The 21001-nt window shown below is 38.0% G+C and overlaps 1 protein-coding gene across 9 annotated transcripts in view; it reads right to left on the bottom strand.

Annotated features, from left to right (window-relative positions):
• Positions 1 to 332: 332 nt before the first annotated feature.
• LOC131069594 (uncharacterized) overlaps positions 333 to 21001 on the bottom strand; it is a 49973-nt gene continuing 29304 nt past the window's right edge. For 6 of the 9 annotated variants that reach the window (XM_058005106.2, XM_058005104.2, XM_058005107.2 and 3 more), the window contains 5 exons: positions 11479 to 11559; positions 11304 to 11367; positions 1100 to 1187; positions 910 to 994; positions 333 to 763 (listed from right to left, as the gene is read on the bottom strand). In XM_058005106.2, the coding sequence (XP_057861089.1) occupies positions 662 to 763; positions 910 to 994; positions 1100 to 1187; positions 11304 to 11367; positions 11479 to 11559 (420 nt within the window). In that variant the 3' untranslated portion in view covers positions 333 to 661. Of the gene's footprint in view, positions 764 to 909; positions 995 to 1099; positions 1188 to 6263; positions 7355 to 7723; positions 7897 to 11303; positions 11368 to 11478; positions 11560 to 21001 lie in introns of those variants that run through there. The other 3 variants (XM_058005108.2, XM_058005111.2, XM_058005109.2) reach the window with 3 other exon arrangements.

Genomic DNA, 21001 nt, shown 5'->3' with positions numbered 1-21001 from the left:
ACGAATTCATTTAACACAACCTTGGTATGAATTATAGTTGATAAAAATAAATTAATTCCAAGTGAGCGGGTAATGAGTAATATACACATTATAGGTGAATTAAATTCATATATTTGGGAGGGAGTAATAATTGCAATAAATACTACATTACAGTTGAATAAAATTTATATTTTCATTGTGATTGAGCAATGCTTGCAAAACATGCATGCCAGACAGCTGCTCAGCGCATAACTAATCTCACTAGCATTTTTCTGCAGATCTAGCCAACATGCACCATTTGATCAACTCCTAGATAAACAAAATTCATCTATGAACACAGTATTGTGGTGATATCAGTGGCAATGACAGTCTTTATTTAGAAATATTGCATTCTGTTTTTATGTAGCATTTGAAGTCCAAGACATATGATGCTCCCATAAACATAACATAATGCTTGATGGACTAAATAGCTACCCACAATATCAAAAGACAGCACCACTGATTCTTGATGAAATAATAACCACACCATAAAATCAAGCGATTGGCAAGAGGTACTCATGTAAATTCATCATTTTATGGGCGTTTTGACTCAAATGATATTAACAGCTTAACCATGCCCCATTGAATATACAAAAGTGGAAGCACTAAAATTTGCCTATACCATTATCAAGAGTGACTAACTCTAGGCAAACACACTGCTGATTCCTAGAGCTTCTTGTGGCTCTCTGTATGGGTGTGATGAATATCTTGATGTTTGAGCAAATCCCCAAAGCTGCAACACAAACTTCAAGAATTTGATATTCTTATTCTTATAGCTTCCAAGAAACTCAAATAAGCCAAGAAGTGCATTCTATGATAATCATGTTCACTAACCAAAAGACAATCCACAAGCAAATTTTAACATCTGTAGATAATGGATGAACTAAGTACCTCAACATCTGTCACCACAAAGTCCTCTGTCTGAGCAAGGCAAGAGTTTCCAAATGTTTCAGAGGTAGCACTGGATCCATTCAATCTTAACCAGGAGAACATGATACAACACATCAAGCAGTTTCACCACATTTTTGTTCCCTCTTCCTATCCCAAATTAAGAACAAAAGATTTTAATAAACCAACTTACAAATCTTCATCCAAGTAGAGTGCGAAATGCCCACCCCCACCAATTGCTAGAGAGTCATTCATACATAAAATAAAATATCGATTAGCACCTGCAAGGAAAGCCCCAAAAAGGTGTTACTAAGAAACAAATAAACATACTAAAATTTTTATGGATGAGAATTGAATGAAAGCGCCATATTTCTATTAATCCAATTAAACTGCAGAATATCCAACTATATACCTTCAGAATTTCAAACCCTTGCTTTCTTTAAATTCTATTGCCAGGATTGGGAAATTTCTGTTATGGCACAATATTCCTATAACTATTAGAATTATAATATTCATAATGTGAACTAAACATAATTTTATATTCTAAGAGATTCTCAATTTTTTATAGCAAGCCTATGTTCAAGATAATTAACTCCATACCATTAGGGAAATGGGAGCGTTCAGGAAGAACTTTTAATGCAAATTTACTTTTAGTCTCATAGAGGAAAAGTATTGTTGGAGATTATTATTTACCTGTATTAGCGTCTATCAAATATCCTTAAGCAGATTTCTTTTTCTTTTTTTCATTCCCTTAAAATGGGAACGTGGAATATGATAGGTGTCATGGGATAAGCATATGTTCAAGATAATTAACTATTCACACTAGTAGAGAAATGGAAGGACTAAGCATGGGCTTTAAATACATAATTCAAACTCATAGAACAGCACTATTGGAGATTAAGCATTAATAGGATATATCAGATATCCTTAGTGTTGAGGACGACTATCATTTTGTAAATTCCCTTAAAAATAGAATATTATAGGTGTCATGAAAATATTCTCCTACAATTATTCTGTCTTCCTATGTGGAATTACTTCGATATTTAAAAAAGTTGGCACCTTGCATGGGGGAGTTGGTAGCTATTAGATTCTTCATCTATTTATGGACTTCAATAGGTCTTTTCTTAAGATTTTATTTTCTCTCCTCATGTTTGTTTGACTATCTTCTTGAGAATATATTGTAAGATCATTGCAACTTTGCAAACTTTAAATACATGGGTTTTTTTCCCGTCAAATGGTTTATCCACTTGCCCACTTGATGTCTCAATAGGTGTGGGTTGTAAGGTATCTTGAACTATTATTATACACTTTTACTTGTGACTCAAATATTTTAGTAGTTGGTCTAGAATCCTTTCTTTCAATGGTCCTCCATTGATTTTCTTTCAATCTTTCTATGCGGGGCAATTACACATTAAACAACATTTTAGGCACTCTAACCTGAGGAACAATATTCCAAAGTTTGAGGGAAGTCTTATGAGTAATTGCTAAGGACCAGGAGCTAATCACAAGTCTACACGCTAAATTGTGGTCCTTGCCCCAAATCTGTCCATGATTTAGTCCATTTCCAGTCAGATTTTTCTTGTTGTTGGAGTAAAATATATTTACTCATAAGCTTAACTTAGGCTAATTATTAGTTATTTTGCACTTGGGGTTGGGCTGTATTTCACATTTACTATGTGCATTGATACTTGCATTAGGGTAGTTGGTCATACATAATCCTTACCTACCCTTAGACCTCATTGGTGCTCTCATAACCGCTCTTGCCTTTATAAGCAGAGCTCAAGCTCATGTACATTCCATTTTATCTCAATCTCAATTCATTTTCATCTTCTAGTGAATTATATTTCTCTTGTGAAGGCTTAAAGCTGTTTGCATGTCTTGGGAAATTGATAATTCCTACACTTTCATACCAGCACTAAATCTAGCTTCTCTTGTAGGAAGGTAAAGACACAAATGCAAATTCCCATGCAACATGGGGATTATTGAGCTTGCAATGCAATTCCTCTAAGATGGTCTTCTAGGAAGGACAAATTCTTGAAAAAATCCTGGAAGCCATGATATTTAACATCAATGGGTAAATTGATGTTAGGATATCTAAGAAATCAAGAGTGACTTTTCAACAGAAATTCCTTGGTTGGCTAGTTATGAAACAAGTCTACCTATTAAGATTAATATATGAAATTATGATTTCTCTAATGACTGTTTGATCAGTCGCCAAAAGGAAGAAATTGTGTGCAGTCCCTTCTGGCAATGTCTAGTTACCAGGGCATTTGAAACTGGATATTGTCATAAAATAACGGCTTTCTCCTTGGCCCTCTTTGTTTGAAAGGTGTGTTACAAGGTTAGATGTGTACGATTCAAAACACCAAAAAAGGACTACCATCAGGTTGGATGTGGATGATATAACACAACAAAATAGGAATACAATCTAACTTCTTGTCTCTCTTTTCTTTGGAGGAGCCAAGTTAGTTTTCATAAAGATTCCAAAAAACTGCATTTGGAGAAGGTGGAGTCTTCTAAAGAAAATTCAGCTACTCATATTATTGTTAAAATAGAAATTTTTAGATACTGTTTTCCTAGGTGCTGGCGCCAAAAAAGATTTATCAGCTTCCTTGATTGTGCTGGATAGGACCCCAGTATCAGTAAATAAACTGCCAATTGTTGCTCTTACAAGTTATGTTTTCACTTTTAGATGCAATCTATGATGCCTAATGACGGGGGTATTTAACATATGGATGCAATGAACATCCTTGTGAGCCACAAGACAATCCTAGAAACAATGTGGAAGCCAAAGATATCCAGAGAAATTGTACATTTTGGTCATTTCTAGGATTATACTATTGACAAATGTGTAGAATGAATTATTCAATGACAAGGGAAGTCTATTATGCCAACCATTTAGTTTCCATGCGAATTCTGTTATAACTTATTGATGCAGAAGACAGTGGGGTTTCCAACCATGAGATACCCAGTGACACAGCCATAGACACTTCAACACACAACAACAGTCTTAAGGACATTAGTACAGTAGGAAGAAAAGATTCTATTTCGTTAAAGTGAGGAAATACAATTACATATACACAATACAATAGTTTTTTGGAAGCAATATGGTTCACAAAATCAGACGAAGTCGGCATCTTGACCATTCAGATCATGTCATTTTAGCTCATTGGAGTGTAGCAAAAACATTTACGTGTAAAATCATCATCAAACTGGTGTGTTGGGGATGTAGAAAGGATTAGTGCAAGCCAAGGATGATATGTGACTCCTTGATATTACATTCATTCAAAGTTGCAAACCTGAAAATTGGCCAAACAAGTGAGATGGTAAATTTGCCAGTTCAAACAAGTGGTGAATGCTCCATTTGCCCCTATGAATTATGGTTTGCCCTCATGAATGCCCTGATGATGAGCAGAATTTGAGATGTTGTGGTATTTAAATTTCCACTCTGGCAATTCGCCTTTCAACTTCTTGTGTTTGGAAGGGAAAAATCATTCAATTGATGGTGATAGTGAATTTTTCGACTGTTACAAGTGATGTAGCAGTTTACCTTCATGTTGAAATGACACGAGTTCTTTATTGGAAGTTGGGGGTTGTAGACCTTCACTCAATTTTGTGGATAGCTTGGGCATGTATTGGGCAATCATCCTGTTGATGGGTAGAATAGCAGTTGTAGTCCATTTCTCCATATGTTTTGGTGATTGTTGTAAAATTCTGTTACTATAGCACAGGTTGTAGGTATTTGTTGGTGTCAAGGCATTGCTTGTGCTGCAGTTATTTGTTGATGTCAAGGCAATTTCATGTGTAGAGATCTGATACTTGCCATAAGGATGCTCTTGTATTAGTCCATGAGGTATGTGATCATTTGTATTGGCTGTCATATAGTTGTATGAGGAGTTATTCTTGTTGGATTTTTTCAATTTGAGGGTTTTTTCCAGTAGTATTTGTTGTCTTGTAATTTGCATATGAGTTGCACTGTTTTATTTATTTCACATTTGGATGCTTAGTTCTCTATTTGGCAATTCGCTATGTGGCAACTGCCTTTGCATGTCAAAATCCCATTGTAGATACCCAATAATGGGTGGGATAGGAGGTGTGCAACACATAAGGTAATCATTTTTTTTGTATGAAGGGACAAGGACAATGAGATGAGACAGTGTTTGCATTTATTTGCAAAGGTGGTGGCAGATGTCAAGTATTGTGGTTACAGGTGTGGTCGTTGCCATCGCATGTTGTTTATGATATGCAATGTTGTGACATATGGCATCCCCACAAGGTTCTCAGTCTAGGGTTGGGAAAAAAAGAGATAGGAGTAAGGGAACGAAGCAAATCTTAAGAGAAGAATGTGAAGCGAAGGAAGAGGAGAGTATCAGGCCAAGAAATGATAGTGGATTTTATGGTGTATGTTGAGAAGGAAATAAAAAAACTGGAGCTTTTTCGTTAGGTGGTAAGAATTTGGGAACTCGCCAAGGACATGGATGGGGCACTAAGTGTGAGGCTTTGCTTGGCTATGGTGAATTTTCTGCCCGACACATCAATCAAGATAATATTTGAACTGCCTCCTTGATCACTTACATGCTACAAAGAAAAGGCAATAATGTTTGTAGCATTCAGTGGAGGAAATTGTGTAGAGTTTGAAGAGAGGTTTTGTTGGTGTGTGTTTTATTACCCACCGAACATAGAATAAAATGTCCAAAGACACTCCATCCTCTCTTGAACAAAATCACCGCATATGCTAAGATTGCGAGAAGATCATATGGCGATTCCAAGGTTTCTTTTGTTAGGTCTTGACGTGTGGATAAGATCAATGGGCGTTGTGATATGCTGGTAGTAATTTAATTCACAATGAAGGTCTAGACAATGAAGGTCTACACAATGAAGCTCTATCGTTTGGGTCTTGGATCATGGACTTCAAGGAAACTAAAAAGGAGATAAGGGTTTAGAAGTTCTAATCTATTCCTAAGAATTCAAGAGACGGTATTGACTATGTGAAACCACTAACCATGTTTGCTTCGCCACGCTGGGGACAACTACACAAAGTGGATGAAATCTTCAAAGGGTGTGCTTATGATTTTCACGTCATGAATGACTACCATCAAATTGAATGTATTTATCCAGACAAAAGTTAAGCATCCACAAAGTAAGCTCAGACTAACTTTGCACAATGAACAAAAATCATCTGTTCATCATCGTATGAGCAAAAGATTCACCATAAATCAATACTTATCAGATATTGCATTCGTCTAACATACATGAAATAAAATCTAAACTATGATGAGGGATAAGAACCATGCAAACTCCGAAATAAGAGAGGTAATCACCATCAATTCGAACAATGCATTACTTATTGCTTTGGCAATCGTAAGCAACAACTTGCTTATCTCAACATGTTTTGCAACATGCTCCCATGTTTTACAAATGGGGGGTGAGCTCAATTTATAGGCTCTCCAATTACAATTCAATGGCCATGATTGATTTCGAATCAACGGTCGAGATTACAAAATAAAACCCTAATTAGGGTTTGTTACAACTAACTAACTCTCGACCAATGAGAAAATTACATTTGGGGACACTTGTCCTTTTGCTAAATATAAACCAATAATAAAAATAGAAGGTTGTTGCATTGCAGAGTGTGCCTTATAGAAGCTTCAGTTAGGTTCATTGAACTTGGACATGTTGACTTGGAACAATTTGATTGGTTGGAAGATGACGAGGTGCCACCTCAGGGTGTTGGATGTCCTTCATCATTTTGTTCTTCTTCCACGTACTTGCCTTAGAGTATCTTTCCTTGCCGACAACTCTGTCCTTTGTGCTTGCTTCTTCCAAGCTTTGATCTTGGATTCCTTTCGAGATTTCGATCTCTTCTTCTCACTTGCATTTGAATCTTTGAGGTCTAAAAGTCTCCCCTTGGAGCAAATGTCTGGACTTGAAGTTATTGAAATTTTCTTTCCCGATTGCTTTGAAATTCCTCCTGCTTGAACTGGATTGATGTTATCCCTTGAATTCTCCAATTTGTGTCAAGAATTTGTCTAAGTATGGAAATTTGTTTGGAATACTCTTCTTGTCACCATTTGATTCTGATTTGGAGCATGTCTTTAATTCTTTAGGAGATGAAATCCTTCAAGAAGTTGCCCTGATTGCTTCAATCGGTCTGGGATTGTAGATGAAATCCCCCAAGAAACCCGGATTTTTTTTTTTATATTTTCACCAAGTCTGAGGACTTTTCTTTCTTGATGCCTTGAAATTCCTCCTGGCAATAGGCGTAGGCAATTGTCTATCGAGTCCATGCATTCTCTTTTTGAATTCTTTGAGATCAATATGTCCAAGGTTGGTATCACCAACCTTTTTCCATGTTGAAGACATCTTCGATTCAGATTGGAAGTCCTTATTTGCTTGAAACTTCATTTGTGTTTTCCTCAATGAGTCCGCCTCAGCTGTCATCTACAATCTGCAAAAACCAAAACATTAAGTTAGAATCCATACTTTGAGTGTAAATTTGAAGTTTTGATGGTATTTATGAGTTCTGATTTTGGTCCTTTTCACCTCAATTCCTCAACACTTTAGATAACCAACAAGCTGCAAGTGCAAAAAAGCACCTTGAAATTGAAGAAAGACTTAGTAAAATTTTGAAAACTTGGTCTGATTTGAAAGTTTGGGACTGAAATTGGTCCTCAAGAAATCTGAAAATGAAAAACTCAGTCCCAAAATCTGTGAATTAATGTTGAAATCAGACCCAAATTCTGGAAAATAATGTGAAAATCAGACTAAGTCACTTCAATTTTTTTTTAAAAACGCTGACCAAAATCCACCAAAGACGTGCCTTGAAACTTTATCAAAAGGCAGGAAATGAACTGAAATACCTGTCACCTTGAAAATGAGATGAGAAATGGATGGAAATCTTTGTTTGTGTCTGAAAAACTCTAGTTCGCTTCCCCTTCACTGCCTTAAAAAACTTTTGAAATGTCTTGGAAATCTTCGAAATGCCTTGCTCTGCAACAAATGTGAGACATTATTATAAGCATGAACCTTCTCGAGAAGTTCAAATTGCATTTTAGAAATCCAATCTGCCTTTCCAAATTCAATTTCGATTTGTTTCTATTTTCTTTACATTCATCAAACTTGGTCATTAATTAAATCGTTTTGTTTCTTTATTGAATTCAGTCCTCATGGCAAGTTTGTAATTTCATTTCTAGTTGAACTCATGACTCACTCTCTTTCCTGAATCGTACTCTATCTTTCCTTGCTCAAATTGGACTTGGTAAGTTTCTTTCCTCATGCTGGGCGGAGTTTGTGATTTTCTTTCCTTACCAAGGTGGACTTCATGAACATTTTTCCACTTGCAAATCAGACTTCACCAAAAAATTTCCTCTTCTAGGCGGGCTTAACAAAAATCCTTCCCAATGCTGGGCGGACTTGATGAAATTCTTTCCTCTTCAAAATCGGAGTTCATGATTTTCTTTCCTAGTCCAAGTTGGACTTTGCAAACATTTTTCCTTCCTGGTCCAAATCGGAGCTAGCAAACTTTGTGACATGTTGAGTAGGACTTTATTGATGTGCTTGCGTAGGACTTTGAAAATAATATTCCTACCTTGTGTAGGACTTTGAAAATAATTTTCCTTCCTTGTGTAGAACTTTGGAAATTCTTTTCCTCACTTGGGTAGGACTTTGGAAATTCTTTTCCTTGCTTTTCCTAACTTCTCAAGAAATTTTCATTCTGACAAATTTTGAAGATAAATGCTTTCCGGATAAATTTGAATTTGGATGATATTTTTCCTTTGCTTTTTCATCCTGGAGACACAAAATTTTACCTTTGAAAACCATGAAACCTCATGACTTTGAACAGACCAACCAAACCCTAGATCCCCCCTTTCCAAAAATAGAAAAAGCGAGAATCCCTAAAAAATAGGAAGAATTTTCTAAAAATAGCCAATTCGGGGATCGGTCCCAAAGTGCCAAAAACAAAAGTTCCTAAAAAATAGGAAAAAGCAGAAAAAACAAACTTTCTAAAAATAGAAAGTTGTCCAATTTGACCCAAATCAATTGCATTTTTCGTCCTATAGGCCCTCTAAGCACTTTGATGGTGTCCAAACACTGTTTCGATCATGATTTCCTGTAATGTCCCCTACTTGATCTATTTCAATATACTAAAATTGATTGATATTCTTCAATAAATTATTAACAAGTTCTTATTTATTTTCCTCATTAGATGATTAATTTCATGATTCTTTGTTTTTAATATAGATATCAGACCCTGCTACTACTTCAGTTTAAGGGAGAAGGGTTTATGTATGTTACCAAAGCGCTTAGAGACCAAATACAATAGGTTCCCTCAAAGTTTACAGATCCAAGCCCTTACCTATCTTGGGTCCATACCCTCAAGGCTTACGGGTCGCTGATCCCCACCCTATCTTGGGACTTAACCTATTGCTTGGATTTAGACTGCCCCTCTTTGGAACATCTCATTCTCATCTTCTTAAATACCGACAGTAATAACATGATTTAGACTATAAGTATACTAATTTCTTATGTATTATGAATATATATATGAAATTAAGTATGACTGTCATACATATCGCAGTCCTTATTAATATTACTATTAATTCTGCATGAAAATATTATCAGGTTTCATATATTAAGCATACATTCTCAGCTCATCCCATGCATACCACCAAGAACAAAGATGTTACTGCCTGTAACATAATAACAGTTCTGATCTTATCAAGGGTGATGTTATTGGATGCTTTGATTCATTTCCTTTAAATCTCTCAATGTGAGGGAGAGGTCACACCTCTTCATCATGCATGCCCTTTGGCAAGAGACACACCCTTTCACCATTAGCACCTTTTGAAAGAGTGCAACTCTTCATTATTTCTGCCCTTTGGAAGGGACATAACCTTTTATAATCAGATCTGCACTTCTTATTTAAATTAGATCTGCACTTCTCATTTTTCAAATTCTCCCCCCACCCTCAAGTGAGTTTCTCTTCTCCCTTTTATATCTCACGTTTGAGGAAGTCACAACTTATCATTTCATGCATTTTGACCTTTCATTAACTTTAATCAAATTCTAATTATATTTAATTATATTTTTATTTTTATTTTTATATTTATTCTTTTGTATTTTAATTTTATTCTTATTTATTATTAAATTATATTTCAAAGTAGGGACATTACATTTCCCTAATTGACTTTGATGACCACCAAGAAACTCTAACTCCTCATTGTAAAAAGACTGGTGATTCGTACTTGCGACACCAAGGCAAAACCCTAAAAAGCAAAAATAGGGGGTCCCCATTTGCAATGGGGCGATGTGTGGAAAGGTCACAACAGGGTTGCTTGTGGATTCAATTCTGACATTTTCTGAATGTTGCGATGGTGATGATTTGGATGATATGGTGGTTGTGGCTCTGCCTAGTAAGGTAGTCTCTTGTGAAAAATGTAAAGTTTTTGGAGGGGGTGCTTGAGGCCAGAGTAATTTGCCCAGCTGCACCATTTTTTAATTCTTAAACCGTTATGGTTCTGTGTTAGGGTTTGGTACATGGGCAAATTTTTGTGTTAGTTATGGTCTAGCTATTTTCGTTTAGCTATGGGATAGAATGGCTGTGTGTAGTTCTATTTCTTGCTTTTGGGTCAATACAGTGATTATATTATATGAGGCAGGTTTGTATGTTTTTTTCTCTCTCAGCTATTGTGGTCAATATCTCATTAGTTAGGCAACTGGTCATGTGTCTCTAATCTGGTATTTTGGCTATGTACCTGGTGGTTGTAATGATGCCAGCATCTGGGATATGATAACCATTTTGTTCTTCAGTTCCTGGGCCTTCCAGGTTTATTGCAAAAAAGAAATTCCATTTTAGATGGTAAGAATGGGTGTAAAGGAGTGTTGAGAAATCTGAGCAATGCTAACCCGTATGTTGATGACTGCATTTGTGGAATAAACATCGCAATTTACAGATCATGGTATATCCACATAAATTGTTCTAAAATCCACTTGCAAGATGTAGTATACTTCAAAGCCAATTATCTAGCTACCCACTTACCTCCAGATGGACAAGCAAGAAATAAGAACTGCCCTGCCTGCCTATATGCCTGTCATCCCTCCTATATGTCTGCCTACTTGTTTATCTATCTCGATCTTTTTTTCTATCTATTCATATGTAGATTATGCTCAGATGCATGCATATACAATATGCCAAAAACGAAAAAACACCATATCTTTAACAAATGTCAAATACATATAAAGGAGAGGAAAAATAGGACTAACCATGAAATTCAAACTTGATGCAGAGTTACACATGTGAGTAGAATTTCCTCTTTAAACATATTAGTGGAGATTAATGTATGTGCAATCTATGTCAATTAACTAGTTACATACTGGATAAGGATAGCAATATTTACCTGTTGGACGAAATATATCTGGCTTTCCAGAAACATTTGTGAAAACAAAAGTATTATTTGTTCCCTGTTGACATATTATTGACTCTTAGCTAACTATCAATACAAAAATCTTCCAACGTTTGAAAAATGAATGAAGATAATGCCTACACAGAAATACCAGAAGATCAAATTATACCTGATATCTTTTTCTAGTGGATGGCTGAAGGGGTGCTTCTAATAAACCACCCAAAATAGTACCTTCAGCATCCCTTGCCACCTGCTCAATTATTTTGGAAATATATTGGGAAAATGTTTTATTGCAATGATTCTATGTATGTACCTAAATAACATAACCACAAGCACTACATGAAATTGAAATTAATTTATAATTGCACATTACTTTCAAATTTGCTCTACATTTGTATATTGCCAACACAAGCAACAATAAAACACTTAGAAGCATGGATATAGGCCATAATGTTATTAGCCCACATAGGTATTCACTTAAGCAATGCAGATAAGTTGCATAATCCAGCTATTGGAGGACAGCCTGAGAATTACAAGAGACTAGAGATACAGATTAAGCCCAATATTGGTCGATGGCATAATACCAGTGTTCCACGGGCGTTGGGGACGGGGGGACGCGGGGACGGGACGGGGGGACCAAGGGCCTAAGTTTGGGGATGGCGGGGGGGACGGCGGCGGGGGGGGTGGCGGGGTGGTGGTGCTGATATAGTTATACATATACATATAGTACTTGAAAAACTAGTTTTGAAAAGATGTATGACAGTATTACAGTGTAAGAATTATATTTCAAATGAGACTATAGGAAATTTGAAATACTAAATCTAAATACCAAGATTTCTAAGTTGTGTTGTTATATGGAGCCTAATCAGACTCGGAGGTTAGATTTTCCCTACTTCTATCGGCGCAGTTTCCCCCTATATTTTTCAACGGGGGTTTGGGGGCAGCGCCCCTTGCGCGTCGGGTGTTATTTTTCTTTTGGCCCACATCCAATTAGAGTTACCCCTTAACCCTCAAAAAACTTTAAAAGTCACCTTTTTTTAAAATTTTAATATTAAATATTGCATATATGTGGGGGCAACAGGAGACGTCTGGGCGTCTCCCCATCCTTGGAGAGACGTCTGCATGTCTCTCGAAGGACGGGGAGACGCCGCGACGTCTCCTGTTGCCCCTTTGGGAGACGCCCAGACGTCTCCCAAGGAGACGTCACCACGTCTCCCCGTCTCCCTGGGAGACGCGGGGACGCGGGGACGTCTCCGCGTCCCGGCGGCACTTGGGTGGCGGTGGCGGGACAGCGGGGGACGTCGCGTCCCCGAGACGTTTCTGACTGGGGGACGCGCCCAAAAAGGGGGGGGACGCGTCCCCATGGAACACTGTGACATGACTTTGTCATTGTAATTCTTTTTCATATATCATAATATTTCCCAGTTTCTGGCCATGAAATCAACGATTTTTTAACTATCCTGGCTGACTTTACCAACACTAGTTATAGTGACTTTGTGAGTACATTGACTAAGGCCTATCAACATATAAAAATAGCCTTCATTAATAAATCAATCAGAAAATGTTCACTTTAGATTTATTTTGCTTTTAAGGATAGAAATGCTAACTACGATAGTACTGTTGTTGCCTAAATTAAATGACAATTTAAATGGTTTCTCCTATACTTTGTGTTGTGATGTTTTCACACATCGCCCCATTGCAAATGAGGACCCCCACTTTTTCGCTTCCTAAGTCAGTTGTCTTAGCTTAGGCGTTGGTAGTTGTTGAGTCTTTAGCTATTAGCCTTTCACTTGGAAGAGGTATAGCATCTTAAGTGGCCAGGAGGAAATCAGGCTAAGTCTCTCTCTTTAGGATGAAGTGAAGTTAGTTAGTTTTCAAGGCTAAGGAAATGAATGACTCGTATCTTTGCTTGCCAAATCAGAGATAAAATGCTAAATTTGGCTAAGGCATGAAAATTTCCTTTGATTGCCTAGATCAGCAACCAAGGCATTTTACAACACTTCCTTTGCCCAGCCAAGGCATAATCACTTCCACTTCTCCTAGCACTGCCAGTGGGTGCCTGTTGTGAGGTATTCACACATTGCCCCATCGCAAATGGGGACCCCCACTTTTTTCCTGCTTTCTAGGTCGTGTTTGATGTCTTTAGCTATTAGCCTTTGCATTAGAGAGGTATAGGCGCTCAAAAGGCTAGGAGTCAGGTGTATAGTCTTGCATGAGTATGAAGTAAGTTTACAAAGCCTAGATATCATGAGTTCAACCATGAGCGAGGAAGGATTGCTAATTTGAAGGTCATTTCAAAGTGCTCCTCTTAAAAGAACGAACTCCACTTCATGAACACTCCTTGTCTAGCGAACTCCTTGCACTTCTCCCACAGAGCGAAAATTCACTCTAAGATCTCATGTTGAGCATGTTATCATGTATTGAAGTTGAGTAAGTGAAAGTGAGCAAAGGAGAGTTTAGTCCTGATGTGAAATCTACCTCATAAGCAAAGCCTTCGGAAGGAGTTCATCTTCAAGGTCAGGTGAGTGAACTTTGAACTTCATGAACTGGCAAATTGGAGCGAACTTCATGCTTGAGAGATTTGGAGCGAACTTCTTCATGTTGAAGTGGAAGAATGAGGGAAATTTGAGAGCACTTGAGAGATTTGGAGCGAATTTCATGAATGAGCACACATGAATGAATTTCAACTTCATGAGTTGAGCTTTTGGAGTGAACTTCATGAATGGGAAAATTGGAGCGAATTTCACCTTCAAAGCTTCATGAGCGAGATTAGAAGTAGAGGAATAAAGAAAAATTGAGAGAACTTACTTCATGATCAAACACTCAAGAGTGAACTTCATGACTTAGCCTCTTGGAGCGAACTTCATGACTTAGCCTCTTGGAGCGAACTTTGTGACTTAGCCTCTTGGAGCGAACTTCATGACTTAGCCTTTTGGAGTGAACTTCATGACTTAGCCTCTTGGAGCGAACTTTATGACTTCACCTTTTGGAGCGAACTTCATGACTTGGCATCTTGGAGAGAACTTCATGACTTCACCTTTTGGAGCGAACTTCATGACTTCACCTTTTGGAGCGAACTTCATGACTTAGCCTTTTGGAGTGAACTTCATCAATGAGCACACATGAGCAAGCCTACATGAGCGAAGTTGAAAGGGAAACGAAGGATGATTGATAACACTTGCCTTGAATAGATTCAATTTGAAATGAACTTCATGAGTTGATGATTTCAAGCGAACTTCATGAGTTGACAAATTGGAGCGAACTTCATGAGTTGACAAATTGGAGCGAATTTCATGTTTGAGACATTTGGAGCGAACTTTACAAGTATACTTCATAAATCAATGAAATGGAGCGAACTTTATGCAAAGGTGAACTTAATAAGCTTACAGTTTGGAGCAAGGGTAGAAGAGCGAATTCAAGTGTATTGAGAAGCATGAGTGCGCTTCATGAGTTAGAAGTTGCGAGCGAACTTCATAAGTTGACAAAATGGAGCGAATTTTACATAAAATGCACTTCATGAGTTAGAGGTTGAGAGCGAATTTCATTATTTGAGAAAGATGGAGCAAATTTCCTATGAAGGTGAACTTCATGAATTTGAAAATTGGAGCGAACTTCATGAGTCAAGGAAATGGAGTGAATTTCGTACAAAGGTGAACTTCATGAATTCATAATTTGGAGCAAACTACATGTTTGAGAGATTTCAACCGAACTTCATGAGTTGGGATAGTGGAGCGAACTTCATCAATGTGCACACATGAGTGAACTTCATGTTGAAATTGGAGGAATGAAGGAAATTTGAGAGCACTTCATGTTCAAACACTCAAGAAAAAACTTCACGAGTTCAAGATTTGGAGCGAACTTCATAACTCAAGGTATATGAGCGATTTTTACATTTTGAGGACGAATGAACTTCACAAAATGGTGTATAAGAGCGAACTTCATAAACTCAACCACATGAGCAAATATCATGATTTGATCTACATTAGCAACTTCATAATCTCAGTAAGGTGAGCAACTTCAAAAGTCAAGGTATACAAGCGACTTCAAGATTAAAGCATGAAGAGCCAACTTCAAAAATCAATGCACATAGGCGACTTCAGGAAATGAGATACATCAACGAAGTTCAAGAATCCAAGGGTATGGGTGAAGTTCAAGAAAATGGAGGAGAGCGAGTTCAAAAGATAAGCGCAACTTAATGACCATCAAGGGTGGAGTAAACTTCAAGAGCTCCTCTCCAAGAGCGAAAAAACAACTTCAAGTGTCTCTTCATGAGGGCGAATTCTCTTCATATGCTCTTATTAAACCTATATATCAAGTGTATTTAATACTTGCTTGTTTGTTTTACAAGAGATGAAGAAAGAAATAAGGAGATCATACAAGAAGCATACTCTTACACAAAGACATGATCTACAACATCAACGACATGAAGGGAGTCACAAGAGAAGGAATTCCAAAGGAGAGAGATAGTGGTGACATCAAAAGTACATCAATACTTCAAAAACAACACCTACATCAAGCATGATCGAAGAAGCAGATAGTTTCAGAAGAGTTAATCAAAGTTTGCTTCTCATCATCATCATCACTTTAAGTAAGCTAGATAATGTTGAGTATCAAAAGATATCTCTCAACATCCCTTCATGATGATGAATCAAATCAAGTCTACAAAGTGCAAGATTGAGGTGGCATCCCAATCACTACTCCACCAATTAGAGGGGTCCACATCAACGCGTCCAAGTTCAATGAATCAAGCTCATATATGAAGGCACAAACTCCAATGTAACTACCCTCAATATCTATTGGTCCACATTCTCAATGGCTAAGAAGAGTTTGTTGTAACAAACCCTAATTAGGGTTTCATTGTAAAATCTTGGCCATTGGTGGAGATTCAATCCTGGTCATTCATTGTAATGAGCTCTTATTATAAAGCTCAAGCTCTTCATTTGTAAAGGTTAATAGTCAGCAAATAGTTAGCTAATAGTTAATAGCAATAGAAGAATAGATAGTTTTGAAGGATAGAATAGCAATTAGAGTAAAGTAGGAGGAGAAGGCAGAAATTGTTGCCTAAGTTGTAAATTAACTCCATTTTCATTGAAGTTATGGTGAAGTGTGTTGTTTCTTTACAATGTGCATGGTTTCTTGTTGGATCTTCATGTTAGATGATAAATAAATTAGATTGAATGGAGGAATTTGTTGAATGTACTCATGGGGAATCCGCTTAGTCCATACCACTAGCCTCTTACTGATTGTAAGTGGGCCTTGTGTGGTCAACTGGAGTGATATGAGCTTAAATTCAAATTGTTATACACCCATTGTTTATGCGTTAACTTGAATGGTAAGCAATGTTTGATGGTAATGATTTGAACATCTTTGAAATGTCCTTAGAAGATTGCACTGAGCTTGTGTCAAATTGTTCAGTTTGATGGTGAGACCTCGCTCGATTGGATTCCATCTAGTCATTAACTCATCTTCTTACATTCTAGGTTTTAGGAGTAGTGTAGACTTCTCAAACCCCATCCCTTTTGCTCTTTTTTTTTCCAATTGAGTAGATAGGACCTAGGATCCAAAAAATCAAGCATTTAGGCATTCAAACGTAAGTCCCCTTGTGATACCAGCAATTACATCAACCAACTGTGCTTATCCACACGTCGTGACCCAACATACCAGAACCTTGGAGTTGTCTCAAGTGATCCTTAACCCAATCTTCAGCTTTTGAGAAGCTTTGTTCAAGAGAGGATAAGATACTTTTGGGTATTTTATTCTGTGTTCACATGTGCATAAAAAACACATCAACAGAGACCACACCTCCCTTCCAACCGTAGAAGAAGACCTTCAGTGGATTTCCGTCGAAACAAAAAGGTTTCAAACAGCAAAAGAACACTCCACCAAAACCAGGACAGGAATCTAGAAACAAACTGCGCAGGAAAAAGTTATGTTTCAACTATAAGGAACCATGGGACCCTGGCCATTGTTGCCTTGGTAAAGGCAAAGTGCACCTCATTGAGGTAATATCTGAAGATGAAGAAGAGGATGAACAGGAGATTAGTACTGATAAGGATACTGCACAAGAGAATCAGCCATAGATAGAACTGGAAGACACTCCAACAAAAGAGACTCCTCACATTGCTACTTTATCCGGAGTTCCTCGCAGCCACCCATTTCGACTGAAGGGTGTCCTTAAGGGACAAAAGATGGTGTGCATAGTTGACAATGGAGCCACACATAACTTCATTGATGAGAGATTAGTGATGAAGCATGGACTTAAGGTTGAGGAGTTTCCAAGGTTCAACGTCATAGTAGCTTATGGTTTCCCTTTGACTTGCACTAAAGTGGTTCCCCAACTCCACATACAAATTGGAGATTATACATTGATAGGAAATTTCTCTGTGCCTGGGCTCAGTAACATAGATGTTGTTTTGGGCTTAGAGAGGTTGGAGTCACTTGAACGTTATGTTCAGGACTTCAAACAAATGCAGCTGGAATTTATGGTGGATGGTAAGAAGATGGTGCTTAGGGCAATGTTTGATAGGGGTCCACGAGTTGTATCATCCAGAAGGATGGAGGCTTTATTTCAGCATGGTGATGTGGATTGGGCAGTTCGGTGTTTTGTAACCACCAAGCCTACTTCCAACATTAAACCAAAATACCACGTGGATATTCAGACAGTGCTAGACAAGCATAGTATAGTCTTTGGAGACATACCTCCTGGTCGTCCACCTGATAGGGGATTTGAGCATGTGATTGAGTTGGAGGAGGGCACAAAGCCAGTGATTACCACACCCTACCGACATCCATGTCACTTTAAGGAGGAGATTGAGAAGACGATCGAGGAGCTTCTCAGTATGGGACATATACGACCTAGCTTGAGCCCATTTGCCTCATCGGTGGTTCTGATGAAGAAGAAAGATGGGACTATGCACATGTGTATAGACTACAGAACACTGAATAAGAAGACTATTAAAAACAGATATCCCATAACCAGGATCGATGAACTACACGGGGCCATGTACTTTTCCAAAATCGATCTTCGCTCTGGATATCATCAGATACAAGTCAAAGAAGAGGACATTCACAAGACTACTTTTCGTTGCCATTATGGGCATTTTGAGTTCCTGGTCATGCCCTTTGGACTCACAAATGCGCTAGCAACATTTCAGTGTTGTATGAATCATGTATTTCGAGAACAGTTGAGGAAATTTGTTCTAGTTTTCTTCGATGATATCTCGATTTACAACAGGACTTGGGGAGATCATCTCCATCTTCTGGATGTGGTCTTGGGCATCATGGAGACACAGTCATTGTATGCCAAGGCTTCCAAATGCGAATTTGGAATGACAAAAATCTTGTATTTGGGACATGTCATTAGTGCTGAAGGAGTCAAAGTGCACCAAGAGAAAGTTCAGGTGATCTTGGACTGGCCACCACCAACAAACATAACGGAGCTGCTTGGTTTTCTTGGCTTATGTTCGTATTACAAGCGATTTGTTAGAGGATTTTCACAGTTAGCATCTCCTTTGACAAACTTGACCAAGAAGGGTGCTTTCCTATGGCCAGAAGAAGCATAGAAAGCTTTTGATAAGCTTAAGGATGCTATGAGCACATGTCCAGTACTCGCACTACAAGACTTCACACAACCATTCGTCTTGGAATGTAATGCTTTAAGACAGGGTATAGGAGTTGTGCATATGCAATACAGGCACCTGATTGCTTATGAGAGCAAGAAGCTTAGAGATTTTGAGAGGCTGTATTCAACTTATGATAAGGAAATGCTGGCCATCATGCACACGCTAGCAAAATTTAGGCAGCACCTAGTGGGAACGAAATTTGTGGTCCACACTGATCATAACATCCTCAAGTATTTCCTAGAACAAAAAGACCTGAATGAACGTTAGCAGAAATGGGTAAGTAAAGTATAAGGTTATGATTTTGATGTTGAATATGTTAATGGAAAAAAGAATATAGTTGTTGATGCATTATCTAGGAGACCGACATTGTGCTCCCTCACAGAGATTTCCTCAGATTGGAAATCCCAGTTAATTTTAGAATATGTGAAGAATTATTTTGCTTCAAATTTGTTGGATGGGAAGGTACAAGATGATAGATATTCAGTGATTGACAATGTCATCTATTACAAGAACAAAATTTTCCTTGTACATGGCTCCAAATTGAAGGCCAAGATTTTGAGGGCGCTACATGATGTGCCCATGGCAGGTCATCAAGTCTTTTTCAAGACCTATCGTCGAGTGTGTGAGAGATTTACATGGAAGGGATTAAAAGATGATGTTCTGCAGCATGTTCGAGAGTGTTTGACTTGTCAACAGAACAAGTCCGAGCACACATTTCTGGTAGGCCTTCTACAAACACTTCCTATTCCTAAGCAAAAGTGGACAGGACTCTCGATGGATTTCATTACTGGACTTCCTCGCGTTCAGGGGAAGGATTGCATATTTGTGGTCGTAGATAGACTCACAAAATATACCCACTTCTTTGCAATTCCCACAAATTTTGGAGAGATCTTCACATTGCACGAACTCCCCAAAACCATTGTCAGCGACAAAGACAATAGATTCATGAGCATGTTTTGGCAGGAGTTGTTTAGGTTAGTGGGAACTTAATTGACACCCATTACCAACTACCATCCTCAAACGGATGGCTAGACAGAAGTAGTGAACAAGTGGTTAGAAGGGTACCTTCGCAATTATGTGACAGGGCAGTAGCGTGCATGGGTGAGATGGCTCTATCTAGGTGAGTATTGTTACAATACCACCTATCACATGTCCACAAGCATGTCTCCTTTTAGAGAACTTTACGGATATGATGCACTCTCATTCATGGACTTGGCATTTGAGGATAACAAAGTACCTCGGACTGAGGAGACAATTCAGACTTATCAAGATATTCTCCAAGCATTGAAGGACAACATTCAACATGCACAAAATCAACAAAATATGTACGCAGATAGACATCGTGTTGAAAGATCTTTTGAGGTTGGTGATTTGATTTTCTTACGCCTTCAACCATACAAACAGTCATCTCTAAAGAAAAGCGGAGCAGAAAAGTTGAAACCACCATTCTATAGTCCTTACAGGATTCTCAGGAGGATAGGTGAAGTTGTGTATGAGCTAGAGTTACCTAAAGGCAATAAGATCCATAATGTTTTTCATGTCTCTTGTTTGAAAAAAGCATTGGGCTAGCATATCATGCCATCCCCAGAGCTACCACCCTTGGATGAGGAAGGATGTTTGGTACTTCTTCCAAAAGGTATTGCTGATTGGAGAGAAAGGAGACTAAGAAACAAGGTGGTCTAGGAATATTTGATTAAGTGGAAAGATTTACCGATTGAGGATGCAACTTGGGGAGGAGAGGAGATTCTTCAGCATCCCAATTTACAATTGTTGACGGGCCAGCAATCTCGGGAAGGGAGGACTGTAATGCCCCTTCTCAATTGACAGGCTACAGGAAGTCAAATTCTAGCCTACCTTATTCCCTAGGCTAGAATAAATAAACAATAAAAGGGAATAATTGAAATATGGCCAAAAAAGCTAATGTATAATGGATAATTATTATAATTATTCATTATGACTTAAAGAGGGGCCATTTTTTAAGTCATAACATTATTTCATCTAGGCGATAGTACTTGGGAGTCATTTAATGTTTAATGAAGTTATATTTATTTTCCTAAGTTGCCAAGGGAG

Source organism: Cryptomeria japonica, chromosome 3 (assembly GCF_030272615.1).
Source record: "Cryptomeria japonica chromosome 3, Sugi_1.0, whole genome shotgun sequence".
Lineage (NCBI taxonomy): Eukaryota > Viridiplantae > Streptophyta > Pinopsida > Cupressales > Cupressaceae > Cryptomeria > Cryptomeria japonica.
This window is presented reverse-complemented; position numbering and strand designations above follow the sequence as displayed.